The sequence below is a fragment of the Monomorium pharaonis genome, chromosome 11 (assembly GCF_013373865.1).
Source record: "Monomorium pharaonis isolate MP-MQ-018 chromosome 11, ASM1337386v2, whole genome shotgun sequence".
Taxonomy (NCBI): Eukaryota; Metazoa; Arthropoda; class Insecta; order Hymenoptera; family Formicidae; genus Monomorium; species Monomorium pharaonis.
This window is the reverse complement of record NC_050477.1, coordinates 13,816,526-13,829,350: the sequence shown is the minus strand read 5'-3', so window position 1 is coordinate 13,829,350 and position 12,825 is coordinate 13,816,526. Positions and strand designations below refer to the sequence as shown.

Genomic DNA, 12,825 nt, shown 5'->3' with positions numbered 1-12,825 from the left:
GTGTCTGTGTGTGTTTGTTGCGTGTGTGTGTGTGTGTGTGTGTGAATATGTGTGTGTGTGTGTCTGTCTGTGTGTGTGTACATGGTACGAGGTCCCTAACGGTTAATATTTACACTCGAGAGAAGCGTTCGAAGCTGTCACTGTTAGTTTTCTCTTTAAATTCCTCTAACATCCTACGTGGCGACGATATCGATTAAACACTAAATATACATAGCAATGTTTCCAATCGTTGTAGACACTACACGCGCGCCGCTCTTGTCGCGGAAGGGCGCGACCTGCGCGGGGGAACGCTCGATTAAATTTCTCCTCGACGAGCCAAACTGTCTCACGCCTAATCGAAAAACCGATACGCGAACATCACATTCGTTCATTTCGGATAAAAATAGCGGAATGTCAATTAGTATCGGCGCGGAGCGAGTGCTGTTCCGGTGGTGGAGACCGCGGTCTCTCGATGAGAGAAAATGAGAGAAAAATTGAGCTTAATAGATTACGATCGGTAATCGAGGAAAGTGCGCGCGGCGGTCAATGGACGACCAAATAATCGTACGGGGAGGGGGGGGAGGGGGAGGGAAACGCTATTTGAACGGCTCGCGGTAAAAGCGCCGAACGAGCCTTAAATTTCATGCCACGTTCCACGTCAGATATTTAAACCGGTAATAAATTTCGCGCCGCGCGCGCACACAGGTGCACGTAGCCATCGCCGTCGACCTAGGAGGGAGAAAGAGCGTCGTTGCACTTTACGGCTGCTCTTTCAGGGCGAAATTCAAGGGAGAGCTCCACCGCGCAAGGCACGCTTAAGCATATAACGTGCCTATATATATATAATATATATTATATATTATATATATATATTATATATATATATATATATGTTACTCGCGAGAGCCGGGCTCTTTTTCATTATATATATCACAATGTGGTCGAGGGTCTCCTCTCTCATCCTTGCGCACCCGATATCTCGAATCTTTTTCTATACGCTTTTTTTCTTTTCTTTTTGTTCAATTACGTACACACATGTAGTTATTATTGTTGTCTCATCCCTGTATTGTCGGTTCCTTAACGCTGGTAATTCTCGATTCTCCTCGTTGCATGAAGGCGATGTCGGTAGAGATAGAGAAATAAAGTTGGGCTTATACAATCTATTATACGCTTAAAATTCGTCGTCATACGTATTACCTTTTTTATATATATATATATATTTATATATCTATATATATTTTTTATTTTTTCTCACATATGTATATATATATGTATATATAAATAAAAGATTCGTCACGGAGCAATAAATAATTCGACGTGCGCGTGCATCGGCGCAAGTCGGGTTACTGAATTATTTATATGACGTCAGTCTTGTGTGAGGCGGGATCGGAGCTCGCTATCGTTTTCGCTCTTTTAAATATCGTTACGCCGATCTCGTCGCGGCTTTTTTCCTCTTCCCCGATGTCAAGCGTCGCGTCGCGTCGCGTCGCCTGACGTACGTTCGTGCGTGCGAATAATTGAAACGCCCGCTTATTCCATCAAGCCGGTAATTAATTATCTCTTCGACCCAACGTAACGATCGCGCCATCGGATAAATATCTCATCCGCCCCGGTCGTTTCTTTTTTTTTTCCTTCCCCCCTGGCCGCGCCGCGCGTTCCTCCTGGATCGATAGCGAGCTCGATCTAGTTGCACATGCGCGCCGAACAGACCAAATCATTAACGCGACTCTTCCTTGGAAATTCGTCCGCGCGCGTCTGCACGTGTGCGTTTCCCCCTTCGTAACGGTCACACATCGTTTGCCTGTGCCATTCGGAGAGATTGACACCGGCGGAAGTGGCGTTTCGCAATGTCACGAGCTCAACATCTCGTTCGCGAAATTCCACTTCGCGAGTGCGGAGGAGACTCGGCAGTGTGTTTTTGTGTGTATGTATGTATGTATGTATGTATGAAACGCTAGAAGTCACAGATGCTGCTACTTGACTCCAAATAATTTGAAAAGCTCAAGATATACAACTGCGATTTTTATACGGAGTCCACCGAAAGTGGGGATCTCGCGGGCGAATCTCGGGAAGAGGTCGTTTTCATCCACGAGGTCACCTTAACCATTACGAGAAACTGATATGCCAATTTAATACAACTTTACGATTACGAGATTATACTTGTCCGTAGGAATCTGTAGGTCCCGAATCTCTTTGAGAGATCTCGCGCCCGAGATTCCGCCTACGTACAATAATGCTACGAAAATTCGTAATTCGTCGATGGCAGTGCTCGTCGAGAAGAGGGTCTGTCTCGCGACTGACGCGCGACCGCGCCGCGATCGCGTCGTTTTCTTTTTATATCTTTCTCTCTCTCTCTCTCTCTCACACGATGCGCTATAAACTTCGAGGGTAGGGGAAAAAAATATCGTCGTTGTAACAAGCAGGATTACGACCCCTTTCGCCGCGCGGTCGCTCACAACATTTACTTCGAAATATACAACGTGTTACTTTTGCCACCGGCCTTTACCTCGGGATTAACAACGCGCGTGTTCTCTCAGCATCGCCCTCACCGGCACCGGAGCTATTTTACATTGGCTCCACGCCCGCGTTCCCTCCTTCCGACGCGTATAAATATTGTAAAACGCGCGTAAAGCGTGTAGAACAGCATTGCAAAACTCAGGGGGCTCTCGCGTATACGCGTGTGAATAATTCAATTCTATAAATATTTCCTTGGAAAAAGCAGAGACACGTCGTACAAGGGACGACAGTTTAATTTGATCACGAGGTTGATAATAGCAGTTGCTTATGAATAATTATTAGGTAAAAGCGCGATAAAACGAGAACTGGTGAAACTGGAAATGGAAATTGGATCAATGGAAAGCGTGTCCTTTACCAACGTCACTGGACATAATAAAGCAAGACTAATATTATTTAAATGTGTGACTTTCCAATTTAGCGGTAATGCTGTAAAAGTTTTAATTTAATTGCACTTGTCGGAATGTGAAGTGGAACAGAATTCTTGGAAGATGGACCGGTGCCGGAGGGTTCACTCGATCACGCGATCTCGTTGCTCGCAGTAACGAGGAATCCATCATACCTTCGATCCTTTTGCCTTTCGTGAATATCCTGCAGGCTGCGAGGAGTCCTTATGCGTATCTGTGCAAGGAGTGCTCGCGGCGCTTACTACTTCTGCGCTCACGCTCGCAAACTGGTTCCGGACTCGGTGGATTCGAGTACGTCAAGTTGTTGGAGCCTCGAAGAGGTGGTGCGCTCATCGGGGGCGGAGGCGGCGGAAAAAAGCTCTGCAAGCACGCCTAATGCATCGGAAAAGCATATGTAACGATGCCTTCGTATGTCCGGCAAACACGTTTCACGAAAAATGCCTTCCTCGCTACAAAAGTAGCAAGGAAAAGAGCACATATTTATACCTTTCATTATAATTTATTAATTTTTTTAATAATTCTTATAAAGATTAATTGTCAACGACAGCTAATGTCATTTCTATTTTCACCAGAGATTTAAGTTCAGAGGTTTAATATCACATATATAGTGTATATATCTATTAAATTGCAGTTTTATCATTGAAGATATTTTAGCTTAAGATTTTAACTCTCAATATGACTACAATAAATGTTACTATAATAAATGTTTATGTCTCACCTTTGCGCTACCCCTGGAGGACGACTTCGAGAATACGCTATCCTGATCGCTGCTTACACTAGGCACGGGCATTGGTACTGCATAATCGTACGTGGCATCTGTGCAGAAAAAAAAAAAACAATTTCTTCCACTGTTCTGCGAGTAAAACGCTCTTTTCATCAGACGACATGTTTAATTAATACATGAAATTTACATTTGCTGAATTTGCAAGGGCACAATTTGCGTTTGAGATCGCGTATAAACGCAAAGAGTTATTAAACTGAGTAACGCGCGTTACACAGTTGGACCGTTTCGTCTATATTTCGTATTTGCACTACAAAGCACCGCGCCGAAGAAGTTCAAGCTACTCGACTCACCAGACTGTTCGACGTTGTCGTGGAGGTCCTTGTTGTCTACAACAACCGTGCTGTATCCATAGTACGCCGCATGAGGAGATTCCCGATACTTGTTCTCGTGGAAGGGTTCCTGGTACTCGTCAAGCCTGACGTCGCCCAAAAGACGATCATTGAGATCTCGCGGTAGGGTCGTGAGCTTCGTGCCGGCGTACCGGTCGTCGAGTTCCTCGACCCGGTAGGTCATCAAGGAGGGATCCTTCTCCGTGGTGCCGTACGCGGATTCCGGCGACAGATGTTGATGATTGCCCGTCGGAATCGCGCTCTTGGCGCCCAGAGGACTGGCAAAGTTCTTCCGCTGTCTGTGACGCGTGACTATTAGGAATATGGCGACCGCCAGCAGCAGGATTACGACGGTCAAGACGCCAATGATCACAGCCATGTAAGTCGGATCGTCCTGCTTAGCTACCGGAACTTCGGCTTGCAGCGGATTGTCGCGAGTCAAAGTTCTGTCCCGCAATCGCGGAGCTTCGGTCGTGGGTGGCGTTTCTGGGGTGAAGTTACCGTGAGCGATGTCTGCAACACGAGAAACACGTGTCGCTGACTGCCGCCTCTTCTTGTGCTAACTTTGGCAACGTTTATCAATCGAAAATGTAAAGCAGTCATACTGGCTGTTCTACATTGACAATAACATGAATCATGCAAACTTATAATTTTGGAATCAACATAATTATTATAATTAAGAAAATTATGATTGTTTATATAAATTACAATTATTTAGAATAATGTTGATATTTTTAATGTATTCGATATCTTATCAGATATCTAAATTATATATTTACTCAACGGAATATTAATACATTTATTTGTTTCAAATGTTTTATGCATGGAAAAAAGTTTCGAACGTCGTTACGATCTTTCCAAAGGAGTCACGTTAGATATGTGCGACTCGATAAATGTGTTGTCACGACTTTGAACTTTCCGTTCGAACTGCGAAGGCAAATCGTGGAAGTGAAGAAAACTGTTAAAGTCGTGCGTTACAACTCACCGGAGTCAAAGGTGACTTCGCTGATCATAATCCATCGCGAGGCAAAGCTGAATCTCAATTTGACGAACTTGCCGATTCGGTGGTGCAGCTTAATCGAGATATTCCTCGGTTGCTCGAAGATTTTGTCCTCCATGTAGGTATACACGATGGGATCACCCGTGTAGTACCTGCCACCAATGCTGAACATGATGCTGACCTCGGAGAATATCTAAAACATAATAATAAAAAAAAAACCATAATGCTATTAATATTCTCATAAGCGGTGTCCTGCGACGAGGAGCTCTATTCTAAACTAACTATCGAGCCTGATTACCGCGCGTGAGATTCGATTGGATAAAGCGTTATGTGTTCAGAGCTATCGTGCGGAATTAATTTGATCGGAAACATACCCACCCACACACATGCACCGCAGGTACTCGATTACGTCCACGTAATCAGTATTATCGCCGTTATTACCATCGGTAACAGATAATTAGTTAACGGCGCGCACCGGGATGACATCGACGGTTTCGATAATACGGAGTATCTCACGAACGCGTTCCGAGCGAGCGAGGACGCGTGGAATGCTAATTTCATCCCTCGCAGGCGTAAGACAATTCAGCGAGGAGAATCCAAGTCGGGAGCCGTGTGAAACGGAGAGACAGAAAGAGGAAATGAGAGAGAGAGAGAGAGAGAGAGAAAGGTACGAAGCTAAGACAGCGTAGGAGTTAGGGACGAAGATTACAAAGCCGAGATTATCTAACTCCCTTAGACCTAAAGGCGGAGGGATGTATGGATTTTCGACGTACTGAAGCCTACCGCCCGCGGATGCGCCAGGAGAATGAGGAAGTCGACGTGAAGGAAGCGGCAGCCACGAAACCATGGAGAGAAAGACGGGGGGGGGGGAGACGGGGATGGAAGCTGGCGATGCTTTGAAGCGCTGTCTTTCGGGAGACGTGTCCTATCCGCGCGAGCGCGCGCTTGTTAATAGGAGAGGTCGTTTAGGGGTAGCTTCTGCCACTCTGCAGCCCCATTCGCCGAACTGCCGACTTGCCAGACTGTCGGTATTGTATTTGAATACGTGGCGTATCTGCTCTCTCTCGGTCGGTGCTTACTACCATTGTACGTACGAAAGAGAGAGACAGAGTGGGGGGGGGGGGCAGGGGAGAAAGAAGCGTTGCATCCCGCTCTCTTCTCGATATTTGTCTCTGTCTAATCTTCACCTCCTTCCGTTTCTGTTCCGTTTCTCCCCCCGTTGATCTCCCTCACGAATCGCCGTAGCCTCATCCTTGACTGTTTCCCGTCCTCGGTCTGCCCCATGGTTCTCCAGCTCGCTCGATCGCGGGCGCACAATCGGACTCGAGCCGGGTAATGAGGCGCTCCATTCAGATAAATCTTGATACCGGTAGGAGCGTGTTTCGTGGCCTATTATATAGGGATTCTCGCGCGGAATGATGATGGGGCGCAAAATTTTCATGGGTAACCAGCGCGCGTATTAAGTTTCGTAACTTCCTCGGTGCGCGACGAGAATTACGTAACTGTTGATAGTATGTGTATTAACTAACTTCACCCGCACGAGCTTCTCCATGACAAGCTTACGGAATCCAATCTAATCCAATTGTGAAAATTTACAGCTACACTTTTTGATTCAATCAAGATTATATCTCCCGTGACGGAAATTATTTTCAGCGATTCTCGACTAGTTCAATCAACAATGTTTCAGTTTGAATTAAATATAATACAAATAAATACTACATATCTCATCGAATCTGGGTTGTCTGAATCGACTCGAATTTTCGATAACTGTAGCAAAGATTTATCTCGTCTATTACTTTACATCTAACATTCAGTTAACTTCAATTTAGCGTCGACCGATAAAATTTACTAATCAAATTTAAAATGACATTCCGCTGTAGCTCGCAAGTTTATTTCCAATTGGTTTCGTTTAGTATTTATTAAAGCCCAGTAATTTTTCTGGAAATTATGTCTCGAGCACCTAAGTGCCGAATTATTTTATTAAAATACATCTCACTGGCGTTAGCCGAGTGTTCAACGAGCTATTATGTAAACACTCAGGCGTAAAAAGACCAGACCGTGGGGGCAAAAAAATTTTTACGGAAAAACTGACGTCTCCGGCAAAGCCACGGCCACCGCGGCCGCCGCTTGAAGCGAAACGCGGATCCAGCAAGCCCGCGAGTCGTTTCCTTTTTCTCCTTCCGTCCGTTTCAGCCGAACCCAGGGGCTAACTGTTGTTGCGCCTCGTTACCCATCCTACGTCCGACCTTGACTCCAACGTGAAAACTGGATTTCATGCCATACACCGTCTCCTCAACCCCTGGATTCCCTCTTTTTTTCTCTGTTCTCCGGGTGTGGATTAAAAGCTGGTGGTGGATCTTCGCACACATTTTGCCGTGACTGTCCATCCTTTCCTTTTTACGCCTTTTTCTCCGCCCGTCCTTTTCGCCTAGCCAGCCGCCTACTTTATTCAGCAGCCGTTTCGTTCTCACCGAGACAAGTCAATGCCTCGAGGCAATTCCAATTTCCTCCCTATACCGTACGCATATCCATTTATAGTTTTTCTTGCTTATTATCGTACGAGTACGATCTCGCCACGATCTTCTTGGTCTCAAAGTTCATAGCGAGATATGATAAATGGACGTACGTACGTAGCTAATGACAGTGGCGAATCTCGAATTCGGCCGATTATATCGATTATAAAATAAATTTTTACTTAGACGAATTTTTTGGTAACCTTAAGTATAATTAAATAACCAATATGTTCAAAAAAATATGCAAACATACTGATAAGATATTTCTGGGAAAATAAATGTACGTAAATATGTTCAATTTACGCGCGATTCCGGCGGTATAAATTTATAACTTAAAAAATGTGTATTGCTACATAACTAAATAAAGTAAAACATAAAATGTAAAATAAATCTTACCTGTATGTCCTTGGTAAATTGATTGTTGCAGTAGATGTGAACGGCCGAGAATTCTCTGACGTGGTCAAATTCGAATTTGATATCGAGGGGTTGCCCGGATCTCGTGTCGTTCTTCCAGCCGACCCATCCCTGATTTCTGTCGTAGTTGTCATAGTAACTCATCTTAATGTAGTCCGGTCCGATCTTGCCGTCTGTCAGTTGCCCCAAACCGCGAAGAAGTTGTCCGTCCCAATAACCGTCGTAAGTCGCGTCGAAGAATTCCCAATTGTTGCGCTTGTCACCTTGGGGCATCGAGTAGGATACGATGCCGTCGTTCCAGGGGCAGCCGTAGAGCTCGACGCGCATGCAAACGGTGCGACGGTGGTAGCTGTAGGGGAGGAAACGAATTTTGCTCGCCCATATTGATGGCTCCAGTTCGTGCTTCGACTCCAGGTAGGTATTCTTGTTCCCTGCGATAACCTGAACAAACGGAATATCGGAAATTGGCGTCAACAATATTGTTCGAACGTGGTATTATAGGGGAATACTTTTAATCTTAACCCAAATTCTTTTAATATTTTAAATAAACATTTTTAAACATTCGACAGTTGTATATTCGAGTCGCACAATGATGGCGGCATTGATTATTGATAGCTCTATCAACCAGACGCGCAAGATCTACTAACACTACTATCGTAATGCAGAAAATATGCAATACATAATATCAAAGATTACGATTGGCAGAATGAAATATAATACGATATGTTTAAACGATACCATTCATACTACACACGCACGTCATGGTTAACTTATCGTTGAATAAACAGACGCAAGATTCTGCGACGTCGTTGGGCCGACGGCCGAGATGAATCAGCGGCCGCGTAAAATCTTGACCCTTGCCTCGTTTACGGATATTCTCAGGCGGCGTTATAGCGAAAATTTTTCGTCGGTGCTCCCTTCCCCCCCAAAAAAATTATAAATCGCGCCACATCGCACCGTAGTATTTCTGCGCAGCGTGATTTCAGGCTTGGCGCGCTCTCTCGCATAGAACAAGGCTCGTTCTATTCGATCGGTCGACCGCGAGCGAGACCGTCGAAACGTATATCGCCAGGGAGGATCGGGAATTTCTCGGACGGCGTCGTCGAGGGAAGAGGCCCTTCGGAACAAAGGACCTCTTATTTTCCACTTATGAGCTCGCCAGCGCCTCTCGACTCGCTCGCACGAGATTCTCACGTATAGTCGGTTACGTGACCGTGTAACCATCACCATCGCGATCCCGACAGGTGCAAACACTTCCTTATCCTCTATTTTTACCCTTTTCACGTTTGGTCCTTTTCTTCCTCTGTTATGTTTATGCTCGTCGGGCATTAAATAGTACTCATTGGATCACAGTTCTCAAAAATTTTATACATATATATATTTTTTTAAATCAATTTAACACGCTTAATTGATTTTGCACCCAACATACATCATGATTAAATTTGAATCATCCAGTAGTATGTCAGGAGTTGTAAAAAGGTATCAAATATTACAAAAAATCTGTTTAACAAAACAACTTAGAAACGTAGAATATATACACACACGTTTGACAATTTAAAGATCGCACGTGTACAAAATAAATTAAAATAGGAAATCCATTGATTTTATATTTTAAATAAATTCTGTACATATAAAATTTACTTAAAAATTTAAAATTCAAACTGTAAAAGTTGTGGAAATAAAATTATATTTTTATTTAATAAAACATTTTCGTACATTATTTTATTTGATATTAAAAATGAAATTATTGCAAGAAATTATGACAAAAATTTTAACTTTTTTACATAACATTTTAAGCTTTTTAAATTGCAATTGTATTATCACTGCTATAACTGTGATAATTAGTAAATATTCATGGTCTTTTAACGATTTTCACTTTAGAATTAGTGTATAGTCACTGAAAGACATGTGTATTTATTTCACTGATTAACAAGTTATAAATATACTACTAAAAATCAGTGTATTTTCATTGATTGTAATTTAGCGTATTACCATATTTTAAATATTCAAAATAATTTATTTTTCATTGCCATTCCGAAATACTTGTTCTGCATATAAATAAACGAATTTCGTTTACTTATTTAATTTGTGGGGAAATATACTTTTTCCTTCCAATACTAGCGCATTGTATGATTGATGATGAACGCATTTTTAAAAGCGATGTTGTATTCGATGTTGTTTTATCAATATTTAATTGACGGATCAGAGATTTTAACCATTGGCGAAAAAAAAAAAGAGTAAGACACTGAATTATTCAGTTAGCCGTGCATTTGTCTCTCTTTTTTGCTGATCTATTTCTATTTTTTCCTTCTTTTTCTTCAGTTTTCCTATTCACTAAAAGTGAACTCACGATCGCGCGATGGGAAACGCGTTTAAAGATGATTCTCGTGACCGCGCGAACCGGCACGTTCCGCGCTGGGTGGCGCGGTAATTGGGGACGCGGTAGCTGACACCGTTTTATTTGCGCCGCGACGCGGTACCTGATGTTTAGCACATTGAAACGGACGGTACCAAGGCGTCGGATGGGCAAATACAATGAACCGACACGTGAGAAATTTTCTGCTAGGCGACGGAACCGCATAGTGGGCGTTTCCGGAGGTTGACAGTTACGTGTATAGCTTTGCCGAGTGTACGCGTGTAATAGCATCCTCTTTCTCTCCCCGATGATTGTATTCGGAGTTATTTTCGCACGTCGAAAAAGCGAGAAAAGGGGGTTAAACCTCGTATTAATATGCCACAAAACTTATTTGCGGAATATCCAGCGTGTGCGCAGATTGTTAAATACTGAAAAAATCGTGCGGGGAAACGATAAGATTTTAAGAAACACGGATACGTAGGGTATCTCAGAGATTTTAAACATTTGTTTATTATAAGGTGCACTTATGGTTTTGTAATTCCTTTACGAGGAGTCCCCATCGAAATTTCTCGACTCGGCTTGTTGAAAAGTACCCTGGATATTCCGTGCCGCCATTTATATCGCTCGTTTCTTATTTTATAACCCAGATTCCGTTGTACTCGTGGCACGACGCGATGCGACCGGCTGCACTGTCGAACTTCCCCCCCCCCTTTTTTTTTATGAAGATGACTCACGATTCGGCGGCCGGTTTCGCGTGCGGTCGCCGGTGCCCGGTTCGGCGGCGAATCTTAATTCCCGAAAGACCGGAGCGACATCGAGTCGTCGAGGACTAAATTACGACGGCATTTACGAGCCGTTGAGACGCGCGCCCGGAGAAAAATAAGTAATCTTGATATTTATCTTCCGCGCCCACGCTCGTCGCAGACCGGCCCAAGCGGGCAGCGCCGCGGCGCGCCGCGCCGCGCCGCGCCGGTCCGCTCTGTCGTGAAAGACTCTTTTTCTCAAGCACGCCGCGGCGCCGCGAGGCGAACGATCGTCTCTCGAATTATTCCTCGTCCGTCGCCGTTCGTCGCGGGCGAATTCCAACGGGCGACACGAACTGGTGCGCGAGGGCGTGGCGGAGAGCAACACCCATTTTATGTTAATGTTTTGTGCGCGCTGCTTTCGGTAGGCCTGCTGCTACCGTCGGCAGCCGAACGTCTTAGAGGCGGTGTTGACGGCTACGCGTCGTCGTGGAAGATTGTATAGGGGATAAGGCGTCTTACGGCTTAATTTAAGTGGAAACTTTCGACGGGTGATGACACACGATAATTATGCGGATTTATATATGAAAGATATGTGTTACTGTGATTTTTATGTCGAGCCTGAATATTTATTAACATATCCGCACGGGTGAATACCGGGGGGGATTCGACATTAAGGCAGTAATGCATATTATCTATTCTATTATCTAGATATTAAAAAGAACCATCTTCTCTTTACGGCACTATTCCTAATAGTCGTCGCGTTCAAAATCATTGGCTGTAAAATATAGATGATGACAGTGGTTTCTATCGGCAGTGTCGTCCGGTATCGGGCCGGGTTATTAAGAAAGATTATACGTTGGATAAGCCGAGTCTCGTTGTGTAATTAAGCGAGGGACAGCGCGGAGCGCACAGCGGGTGGAAGAGACACAAATTTCTGCAGGTTTATCCCTACCACCGGGTGTTTTCTGGGTGGGCCCTTCCGTTCCAACAGGTACCTAACATCGCGCCACGAGCGAATTATAGGGGATATGCAAATGTTACAAGACGAAAGATATTTCTCGGATATGTTTCATTTGTTTGCTTTCCAAGGGAATCGTATCGAGAATTATTACGTAATAATAGGCATAAATGATTACAAGTATTTTCCATAATTCAGAGACGCTGCAAAGACGTTTTAAGCCTTCTTTTCTAGTTTAAAAGAAGTTTAGAAGAAGAATGTATCAAAATGTAACTAAAATTTATATACTAAATACTTTTTTACGGTTTTCAAATTAAAAATGAATTATATCGTTCTTGTATCCCACAATTCGTAATTGATAATTGAAAGGCAAAATACGTATGCTCTTGCTCGTACCATCTCCAACTTTTTGAGGATTTAAATTTTTTTATATCGATCGATATCAGAGATGTACAAACAATTTCAAATACAATTCGAATACAAATCTACAATACAAAATTCAAGAGTTTCGAAATCGAATACGAATCACGTCATTTAATAAATAATCTATATTTAAAGAAATTTTATATCATGTAAACGTATATCATGTCAATATAAAAAATAATAATTATATGGTTAATTAAAAATTCGGCGATTCAACTTGTGATAAAAAAAACTCACGATTTCTAACACCAGTATATATTACATATAATATTGTTAAATATTAAATATTAAAGAATTAAATTGTAAATAACCTTCCTCAGTTTGATAAAATTTGTTATTTCTAACTTCAATGTGTTACGGAACTTATTATTTTAACACATAATATATAGGTAAAAAAACAAT

At 43.1% G+C, this 12,825-nt stretch overlaps 1 protein-coding gene and 1 long non-coding RNA gene across 3 annotated transcripts in view; one reads left to right on the top strand and one right to left on the bottom strand.

Moving 5' to 3' along the window:
• The window catches only part of LOC105839178, a 214,345-nt gene that overhangs the window by 131,855 nt on the left and 69,665 nt on the right, over positions 1 to 12,825 (top strand). The gene's annotated exons all lie outside the window — the stretch shown is intronic.
• The window catches only part of LOC105837381 (discoidin domain-containing receptor 2), a 97,957-nt gene continuing 86,123 nt past the window's right edge, over positions 992 to 12,825 (bottom strand). For both annotated transcript variants that reach the window (XM_036293733.1, XM_028191462.2), the window contains 5 exons: positions 7,923 to 8,381; positions 4,999 to 5,206; positions 3,975 to 4,526; positions 3,619 to 3,716; positions 992 to 3,272 (listed from right to left, as the gene is read on the bottom strand). In XM_036293733.1, the coding sequence (XP_036149626.1) occupies positions 3,105 to 3,272; positions 3,619 to 3,716; positions 3,975 to 4,526; positions 4,999 to 5,206; positions 7,923 to 8,381 (1,485 nt within the window). In that variant the 3' untranslated portion in view covers positions 992 to 3,104. The remainder of the gene's footprint in view (positions 3,273 to 3,618; positions 3,717 to 3,974; positions 4,527 to 4,998; positions 5,207 to 7,922; positions 8,382 to 12,825) is intronic.